General features: G+C 42.2%; 1 protein-coding gene across 1 annotated transcript in view; it reads right to left on the reverse strand.

Moving 5' to 3' along the window:
• Nucleotides 1-10,697, reverse strand: part of Iqch (IQ motif containing H) — a 218,911-nt gene that overhangs the window by 130,289 nt on the left and 77,925 nt on the right. The window contains exons 5-6 of the mRNA XM_023712572.1: nt 6,149-6,269; nt 167-295 (exon numbers count right to left, since the gene is read on the reverse strand). Coding sequence (XP_023568340.1) covers nt 167-295; nt 6,149-6,269 — 250 coding nt within the window. The remainder of the gene's footprint in view (nt 1-166; nt 296-6,148; nt 6,270-10,697) is intronic.

Genomic DNA, 10,697 nt, shown 5'->3' on the forward strand with positions numbered 1-10,697 from the left:
GCTCCTCCATCTGTCTTTACAAAGATGGCTAAAGTTACTGTATTTGCTGAAGTAAAACTCAGGATGTTTACAACTTCCACCTCATCCTACTGTCCAGGATAAAAGTTGGCTACTCAAAAGCTCGGGGAGAGGTGAGTTTTGTGTGAGTCCAGCAAGACCGTCTTACTTGCAGCTGGAGTCTTCTGCGCTTCATCAAAGCTATGCAGAGGAGCTGCTCTGGGTGCGATGGGTGGATTCTGAAAGGTAATCCTTGCTGTTGGGGGAATCAGTCCTCGTTCTATCATACTTAAAATCCCTGGAAAGGAAGAGTAACAGAATCTGAGTGTAACTCAAGCAATAATACCAAGTCTGAGCTCTATAAATTTGACAAGTCTAACATAATCCATCCATCATCTTATTTGTAAGGGTGCATCGAGTGCCTTAATTTTTTGCATGAAAAGCCAGCTACAGTACGTGTTCATTTAAGCTTAATATTCTAACCCAGGGAAAAATGTCATTTCCAATAGCAGTAATATGAAATAAAATTGCACGAAGGTAATTTCATTTTAAGGTAGAAATATAATTTCAAGGCAAACTAAAACTTCTTTGTTTTTATGACATTTTCAATCATTGGTAATAGTGTTACTCTTTTTAAAATTCAGAGAAATCAGGCACACATTCTTAATGACTAAAGTGATCCTTTGTTCTGGAAGAAAGAAAATTTGTGTGCTTCAAACCATGCCTTGTTATCATCAGTCATAGTTTATAAAAGGAGTTATCATTAGACATCTATCATATCACCTGAAGATATGAATACCCAATAGGTTCTTATAGTGTAACTGAACAACACAATTAGAATTAATACAACTATTTTACAATTTGTAGAACTCATGCTGTATCACCAAGGCTGAAGTGAAGCCCTTAAATGGACAAGAGACTTTACTAAATAAACAAATAAATCAATCAATGAATAATTGAACAAAGTCGGCTGTGGGAGGCACAACTTTCGTTAAGGCGACCTAGTGTATTAAAGTCAGAAATCCAGAAACTTGAGAACTATTTGAAAATGAACTTGTGGTAGGACTTCAATCTCTGGTTACTCTCTTATATAATAGAAAAGAAAGGAGGTCAGATCTCAACAAATTCTTGGAGTACAAACTTTGTACCAAGCTTTACTACGTGAAGAAGTTAGCACACACTCTAAGGGGAGCTGATAATTATTCCATTTGTTTTAAAACCTCTTTTATATTGCTTTTAAACTAGTTATTACAGTGTTGTGGGATTTTAGAAGGATTGTTATGGAAGGTTAGCGAGCGGAAGAGGACTTCTATTGTGAAACAAGGATTTTAAAGAGAAATCTTTAGTGGAATCATTTGGAAGATTTTCTTTCTTTCTTTCTTTCTTTCTTTCTTTCTTTCTTTCTTTTTTTTTTAATGTATTTAGTACAGGGTCTCACTACCCAGATCAGACTCGTAGTGATCGTCCTGTTTTCAGCCTCCCAAGTGCTGCGATTAAAGGCATGTGCCACCATGCCCAGTCTCCATCGTCGTGTTAGCATGCCCCAGCGGTGGGGACAGCATGGCATGCTGGGGACCGAAGTCCAGTTGCTATTCTCTGCCTAAGCAGATGCTTCAGTCTGCTGAGCTGTCTGGCTCAATGTATTTTCAACACTCATCTCATTCTCTAGGAAGTCTAAAGAACACGAGCATGACTTCAACCCTTGCTTTTGTGCTGACTGCAACTCAATTTGAGTGAAAGCATTCACCACTAGAAGGGAAAAGCTGACACTTAGACATAAGCAAGGGAGGGCTATGGAGATAGCTCAGCCTGTACAAACACATAAAATTAAAAAACAGAGAAAGGAAGAAGGGAGATTTTTTTTTCTGAATCCAAACATTGGAAACTTTGAAACTTATGTGACTCTATAGGGCTCTGCACCTGTTTTTATTATTTTACAATTTGTGAACATTAAGACTTACATGTAGAACTATGATAGCAAAGTAGATAATTCTCATCTCTATACATACAAATAAATTCTATCACATGGAGAATAATTCTTCCCATGAAATCCTCATTTTTCATCTTTCTGCAAATTGATTTCACTATCCTTGATGGGTAAATGTGCCTTGCTTGGGTTCTTCTTAGACTTGATTACAACATTTTACTAGTTCTTCATTTAATTAATGAGCTAAAGACAGTCCTTGATATGTTCATTTTATATTTGTGTAAGAGTCATGACTTTATGATTTTTGAAAATGTCATCCTCTGGCGGTTTGGGAGAACCTTGGGGCATGAGCAGGAGTCCCTGAGATCAGGAACCGTGAGCACCACAAAGTCAAGCCCAGTGATGTTCCGCCTTGACTCCAACAAAGACGTTTAAAGTTGCAACAGAACTTTGTTGGTCTTGTTTCTGCTTGGTTAACTTAAATTCTACCATCTATTAATTTGTTTTTCTTTTCAATTCACTTATGAACGACAAGTTATTTTCTGATGGTAGCTGCAAGGATTGGGAATTTGTAATCTTTGTAAATGGATCAAGGTCTTATAGAGATCTATTTCCTGCTAGGTCAAAGATAATACAGAATATAGTTTGTTAGTCTTTGTCTACTTCAAGCTGAAATCATTAGGCATTTCAGGCCCACAGGAAGGAGGGCCACGCTGATATCTATACTCGCAAGTTTTGGTTTCTGCATTTATTTTTCTAGACTGTATCTACGTACCAGGAATTTGGAAAGCCCGTTATGTTGAGAATGTGGAACGTTTTCCTGTTTCAAATGGCATTAATAAGTCAGATAATAAGAGCTTGCAAAGAAAAATAAGTTATTTTATGTACTGGATTTTCCTTAAGTTCTCATATAATAAAAATATTGAGCCTCTCATGCTTTATGTGTGTGTCCACACATCCCAAACTTGGAAACTCTCACTGAGGCTCCTTACATTTTAGGGCAACATAGCAATTTGCATAATTTCAACAACAGCCTCTTCTTTTACTAAGATACAGCTAAAACAGGTACTTATACAACCAAGGCCTTGCCTGGAATTTCATGTTTCATCTTGAAAGATGATGCATATTTGTTCAATTATAATGAGTTGCTTTGCCAGGACTAAGACTGACTTTAAAAAACCAGCGTGTGCAAAATTTTCCCAGAAGAACTATCCCAGGTTGTTATCCTTGTAGCTGGTAGTAGGGAAGGTTATATCTTGCAGGCCTAAGAACCTCAGGACATTTGGAGGAAAATAAATAATAAAGGAAAATACCCCAGTTTATAGATCCTGCAGCTTAATTCTGCAGAACAAAGGTTTGGGGACTTGATTTTTGTTTTTTGGCCTTAGGATTTCAGGTAATAAATGATTTTAAAAGTTTAGTTTAGATTTCTTATGAAAACTTACAGGATAATAAACTTAAGGCAGCCTGTATGGTAAATTACCATTTTTGCTGCACCACCATAAAGAACCAGGGCAAGCCTAATGATCCCAGCCTTATTTTGTGAATACTTTTGTTTGAGGTCACTTTGAGCAAAAGAGATAGCAAGCAAATTTTAAAAAACAGTTTGAAACAATCAAAAGCAATTCCTGAATACCTTTTCAGTGGAATGCTGAGTGTTTAGGGTTTGACTAGGATATCTCTTTTGAACCAATTGCAACATCTTAAAGATTTTCTCCTTGAACTGATGAATTAAAATCTTTACTATATATTCCTTTTACACTTATATGAAAGTTATAGGGCCAGCCAAATGGCTCAGCAGATTAAAGCACCTGTAAGCAGGTGTAAGGCCCAGGGGTTCAATCCCCAGGCCTGCCGTGCTGGCCCCATCACTGGGGCATGCTGAGATGGCAATTGAGACTGGGTGTGGTGGCCTGAGCCTGTAATCCCTGCTCTTGGGAGGCTAAACACAAGTGGATCACTACAAGTCTGATCTAGTAGTGAAACCCTGAACACCCTGTAGACCCTTCCCTAAAATACAGGAAAAAAGTCATGATAATTACATGCTTTTAAAAAATTATCTGTACACATCAGTGTTTTATGAAGTCCTCAGAGCATCCTTGCCTTCCCGCTACGTAGATGAGGAATTGGAAGCTCATTCATCCTGTCATTCATTCAGCCAGGTGTCTATTATGTGCCAGGCACTACTCTGGGGGCTGGAGACAAAGTGGTAAAGCAGAGAGACTGCACGACTTCTAACAGTGGAGAAGACATTAAGTAAATTCATAAACAAACGCATCATTCTACAACATGTCAGTCTACAAAGACCTCATAAGGGGCAGAGAGAAGGCTCCAGCAGGGGAAGCACAGACGGGGGCAAGAGGAGGGCTGGGTCAGGCACACCTCGCTCAGAGCTGACTTAAAGGCCACACTGAGACCTCTTGCCTCGGACCACACATAGCCTGAATTGAAAATTTAGTCTGTACTGTGAAACTTGTGTTTCTAATCATTGGGCAAGACAGGGGCATTTAGCCAGATAATTCAAGAAAAAGCAATGCAGTGTAGTGTGCATTTTCCCAAATGATTGTCTCTTGTGGATGTAGTTAATTGTTCTTTTCATGCTGGACTCGTGTAGAACTGGGGTAAGGGCTAAGCGACACTGACGGGTATCTAGAACACCTGAAAACCCGGGCGCTGTGTCTACGTTTGTGTAGCTTGTACTTTCCTGCGACTCACGTTACCTTGTGGCAAGTTGGCCATCAATATATTGATTAATTGCTTGATTAATTACAAATATTGTACTGGACCATGTGTTCTTTGGTAAATAATTTAGGGATAAAAATGTTATTTTTCTGGACCAAGTTTCCATGATTCTAGATCAACTTTTGTTTCATAGCAGTTTTTAACCAGGGAGATGGCTTAGTGGAATAAGCGCTTCACTGGCAAGCGCAGGGGCCTGAGTTCAATCCCCGGTTCTGCCAAAAAAAAAAAAAAAGAATAGCAAACTCATAGCAGTTTTTATTTGCTAAAGCAAGGAATGATTAATTTATTGACTCTTTCACTGACCCTAATTTGACTGGGGAAGAATATGAGATGATACTGAGGCAAGAAATAGAAACTCTGCTGGTGTTGCTCACCATTCCCACGGAGTAAATATTGCATAAGCTAACCAAAGACTTCTGAGGAATGGCTCATCACTGGGAAAGAAGTGGAGTTCTGGGAAGCTTAACAAACACAGACTCCAGAGATTTCCACGGCCAGCAGAGGGAGGTCCGCTGACAGCAGATGCAATAGCCAGAAGAAAGAGAACTTCAGCTCTCTGGACCAGAGGCCCTTGGGAACACCCCTGGGTCATCTAGATACTTCAGACAGCAGGTAGAGAGGGAGACAGGAACGCTGAAGACCATCTTACTCCGCTATAGGTAAGCCAGGAAAGAGGGTCCGCATAGGCATCATTTGACATTTAGCCACTTAGACAGTAGGGGAAGTACAGAGGGTTACACTGTGCTGTTCATTCTCTACGCACTCACTCACGTACGCTTTCCTCTGCTCATTCATTCAACAATCATTGAGTGTCGACACAATGCTGGGTATAGTCCTAGACACTAGGAATAGGAGGCGAAGATAGTCTTTTTTGTTTAACTAGAACATATACAAAAGGAATTTAAGTGCTAGTCACATTCATTCTGGCTTCATGTTTCTATGTAAGTAGGATACTGCAAAAGATTTCTAAAGTGCTACCCAGATAGCATCAGAAACTTGATAATTTCTTCTTCTTCTTCTTCTTCTTCTTCTTCTTCTTCTTCTTCTTCTTCTTCTTCTTTTGTATTTTAGGGAAGGGTCTACAGGGTCTACAAGGTCTCACTACTAGATCAGACTCATAGTGATCTGCCTGTTTACAGCCTCCCAAGAGTTGGGATTATAGGCGTGCACCATGATGCCCAATTTCAATTGCCATCTCAGCGTGCCCCCAGGGGTGGGGCTGGCACAGCAGGCCTGGGGATTGAACCCCTGGTCCCTGTGCCTGCTTGCAGGCACTTTAATCCCCTGAGTATTTGGCTGGCTCCTATAATTTCTAATAATACTACATAAACATAATAATTTTCTATGTTGCAACACTAAAGTGCAGATCTGACTTGTCTAGGGCCACCTTAGGGATTATGTCTGAACAGAGTTCCAACACAGGCCCCCGATGACTTTTTTCCTTCTATCCCTGAGTGTGTAAAACACCACTGAGCCACTCACCTTTACTGGCGTCCTTCTGTAAGACTGGCACGGGGACGAAGTGGGGGTCTGTGCGGTAGGAAGACGGCAGGACGGTGAGGTTGGAGATGGTGGACCCTTTTATTAACTTCTGAACATTTACCTAGATGATAACGAAAATGGTTTTCAGCAGACATTTCTGCCTTTACCATGAACACAGTTTTCTTCTTGTAAACAATAAATAAGATTATGAATAGTTTCATTAAGTTTTAATAAAGTAACAATATCGGCTCCAGTTTTATTGCTCCTGAGTACCCTGTGCCATTGTCTTCTGTCAGGAGTTTGTGTAATTTAAAATAGTTAATTAAATCAATTAACATGTGGTGATTTCCACTATGCAAAGTCAGACTAGTAGTTAATAAAGGAACTATTAAGATTTTGTTCAATTTTAATGACTTCAATATAAAAGCTCTAAATCTCAACATAGGAGGTTTTGAATACCGCAAAGTTTTGCGCAGGCAAATTTCCCAGGAAATAAACACTAGAGTTTTGAGGTTACACAAATCAAATGGGAGAATCTGAACGTATCAGTCAGTATTAACAGGTTAAATACAAATGCTGAGGAGGCTCTTATACAGATCAGAAATAAAGACACTGTGTCTAAATCAGTCACAGTAGATAATTACTTTTCCTAAAGTCGTAAAAGGCTTTTATTACAGTTATGAAATATGAATTGTTTCTATTAAATGGCTTCTAAATTTTAAAGATTATATGTATTTCATATAAATCACATGTAATTGTATAGCCCAAGTATACTATTTTTACCTTTATTATAGGAGTTTATGAATCACCTGGGCTGCTCAGCAGGGAAAAATGCAACTTTCTGGTATTTATAGACTGATTTAAATTTTCAAGTCATTTTCCAAGCATTAATTAATTTGCATAACTTCCAAGGGAACTAGGTAAGGGTTCGCTGCTTAACAAAGGACTCAAGACAGAAAGGTCAGTAAATTTGCTTTGGATCACAAAGCAAGTTAGAGTATACGAGATGTACACAGATTTTTTCAGTTTTTAAATTAACTTGATTTTACACAGATGAAATTTGTTATCAGACTCAGTTATACCACATTTACTAAGGGCCAGGGCCTTAGGGAAAAGGAAAAGGGAACTCTCCTTTGGTCTGAAGGGGAGAAAGTCGTCTTACTAATCAAGTATTTGTTGGCTGAGAAAGACCTGCATGAACAAAACGCTAGGGACCCCTGCCAAGGCGTGGGGCGCAGGGGAAGCAGCAGAGCAGCCACTATCCATACGGGGATTTGAACTCAGGGTCTGGTGTAAGCCAGGGAAGTGCTGCGCTACTGAGCTATGCCCCTCGTCTACTGGAAATAGCATTTTTAAAGGAAAGTCACAGCTTCTTCTTCCGGTTCCAGGCACTTGGCAGCCGCAGTTTACAGTGTAGTTAAGGCCAAGTCCAAGAACCACACCACGCACAGCCAGCCCCTAAAATGGCACAGAAATGGCATCAAGAAACCTCGGTCACAAAGATATGAACCTCTGGAGGAGGTAGATCCCAAGTTCCTTAGGAACATGCATTTTGCCAAGAAGCACAACAAGCAGGGCTTCAGGAAGATGCAAGCAAACAATGCCAAGGCTATGAGTGCACACGCTGGGGCTATCAAGGCCCTTGTCAAGCCCAGAGAGGTCGAGCCCAAGATCATTCCAAAGGGAGTAAACCACAGGCTCGCTTGACTTGCCTATATTGCCCACCCCAAGCTTGGGAAGCGTATCTGTGCCCGCATTGCCAAGGGTCACAGGCCTTGCCAGCCAAAGGCCAGGCTCCAGCCTAGGCCCAGGCTCCAGCTTCCACTCCAGCCAAAGGCCAGGCTCCAGCCAAGGCCCAGGCTCCAGCTTCCACTCCAGCCAAAGGCCAGGCTCCAGCCAAGGTCCAGGCTCCAGCTTCCACTCCAGCCCAGGCTCCCAAAGGTGCCCCAGCCCCCAAAGGTGCCCAGGCCCCTGTGAAGGCTCCACAGTAAAAGCCTCTTATCTGCTGATGTAAAAACAGAAGGACTGGGGTGACCCCTGGGGTGCCATCTATAGGCAGCTGGTGTCCTCCTGTGCTCTTTGTACAAATAAACCTGAGGCAGGATATGTTAAAAAAAAAATGAATAAATAAATAAATAAAGGAAAGTGACAGAAAGTATGGTCTTCTGGGTGCAGAAAGTGTAGAAAGACAATCCTTCCGGGAGAGTGAGAAGGGGAAGGGGTAGAGGAGGCCGAGGTGGGAAGGCAGGCAGTGCAGCCATTCTGCGATCCAGCCTCGCTGGTGCACGTTGGGGGCATTTCATCACCCCCAGTTCTGCTCTCCCCGCCTGTCTTCCAGATGCGAGTAGCTTCCAAGAGGTCCCCCTGGTCGGGGAGGCAGAGGTAATCGCCCACGCTGCACTACAGAGATGGCTGCAGGTACAGCATCAAGACAGGCACGGCCTCCTCTCCCTGATGGGTACCAGGGCATCAGTGAGGCAAAGGCAAATTGAAGGGAGAAAGATTCCACTTAAATAAAATTGCCACGCTCTCTGAAGATGTAAAATACAGGCTTGGCAGTTTGGGGGGCATGGAGCATAATTTATCCGGATTTTCTGAAAGCCTTTGATAAAGAACACCTGGCAACTGGCTCTTGAACTCTAAGGCAGCAGGATCCAGCCTAGAGCATCGTGTAAAGAATGACACGGAGGAGAGGAGGGAAAGCAGGCGACGTTCAGATTGTCAGGCACTCAGCGCGATCATAACGAGGCTTTAATTTTTTAAATTGCTTCAGTCAAAACAACGGGAAAGCCAGCCGCAAGGATCATGGTGAAAAGGCAGTGAGTGAGGGGTGTGTAGCGGGCACAGGGGGGGTTACGGTTGACAGAAACGCCATAAACCCCTCTGACAGTGCCGCTGACTATGAAGCACGACCCGCCCTGCTGTCCCTTTCCCGCGCACACACCTGCTTGGAGGGAGAAGCAATGGCACAACCTTCAGTATTTACTGAGCACTTACTATGTAACACTAACTTTAATACAATGAGCATTAAATTTCATGAGCAGTGAAAAAGCTAAGGGCTATGGTTGTGCAGAAGAGAGCGTAATTAACTCCGCCTGCTGGTGCTGCAGAAGGCTTTGCCGCGACTCTCCACCCTGTGTGAGCATCACTCAGGGAGTTTTTAGAAACTACTGCTGCCTGGGTCCTAACCCCGCACCATTAAATCAGAATAGCTGAGCAGAGGCCGGGGCCTCAGTATTTTTTAAAAGCCCTCAAGTGATCCTGATGTGCGGCGGACTTGGGGATGCACTGCAGCAGACAATGTTGAAATTATGTCTTAAAGGAAGCGTTGAGTTACATTAGCTATAGACGGGGACGCAGTTACTGGTAGAAAGAACGACGGCGACAAAGTAAAACAGTACTCTCACCTGGGAAGATTTTGCCAGCGGTAAGGACTGACATGGGGGGTGCGGGGGACACGCGTGTATAGGTCAAAAGAGGCCGTGGGGGACTCGAAAGGCAGGTTGACAGGAAGGCAAGTTAAAGGAGCCAGCTTTGCAAACCTGCTGGCTCACTGCCTGACCATTTCAAACGTCGTCTGCTTCTGGCCTCTCTCTCCAGCCACGCTGTATATATATCGTATTTTATGCGAGAACTATATGGCTTGTGTGTGACAAAAAGTATCACGCAATAATATAATATGAACTATCAAGAATTGTAAATAGAAAGCCGGCCAAATAGCTCAGTGGATTTGGGGCCGCGGAGACGGCTCAGTAGAATAAGTGCTTCCCTGGCAAACACAAGGGCCTGAGTTCAGCCCCCGGTTCTGCAAAAAAAAAAAAAAAAAAAAAAAAAGCGACTGCAAGCGGGCACAGGGGCTGGAGGTTCGATCCCCAGGCCTGCTGTGCCAGCCCCGCCGCGGCGGGCCTATAATCCCAGCTCTTGGGAGGCTGTAAACAGGAGAATCACTCTGAACACCCCCCCCCAAAAAAGAAATTGTAAATAGAGCCGGGGATGTAGCTCAGCAGTCATAAGGGCCAGCCTGGCAAGATCCCTAGTACTGCAAAAAAATAAATAAATAAAAGAATTGGAAGTAGAATCATGATCTTTCTATCTGCTTCTTCATTACTATTTGAAAAACTATAACTTAGAACTTTATCACTGAAAACAGCAATCACAGGCCCATCCGCCAGAATTAACCATCATTAGTAGTGTGACATATTTGCTTCCACTGTTTTTAAATAGAAAACCCTGCTATTTTATTATTCTGGTACAGATGATATATGTCCCGTATATCCTGATATAAAGATTCCAGACAAGGCAGAAACTCAAAGGTGACAGTTTAGGAAACCATGCAGATAGCATTAGGAGATCCATCATCCTTGATATCTTTCAAATGATTGATACATCCGTGTATAAAAATATGGTTTATATTAGATTATTAAATTTAATTTGACATGAATTTAGGAGGAGCAAAAAAAGGACTGAATTCAACTCAACAAAGTATTAAACCTTGAATAGGGGCTGGTGAGATGGCTCAGTGGTCTAAAGCACCTACTTAGAACAAGCT

This window comes from Octodon degus, unplaced genomic scaffold, assembly GCF_000260255.1.
Source record: "Octodon degus isolate 3935 unplaced genomic scaffold, OctDeg1.0 scaffold00026, whole genome shotgun sequence".
Lineage (NCBI taxonomy): Eukaryota > Metazoa > Chordata > Mammalia > Rodentia > Octodontidae > Octodon > Octodon degus.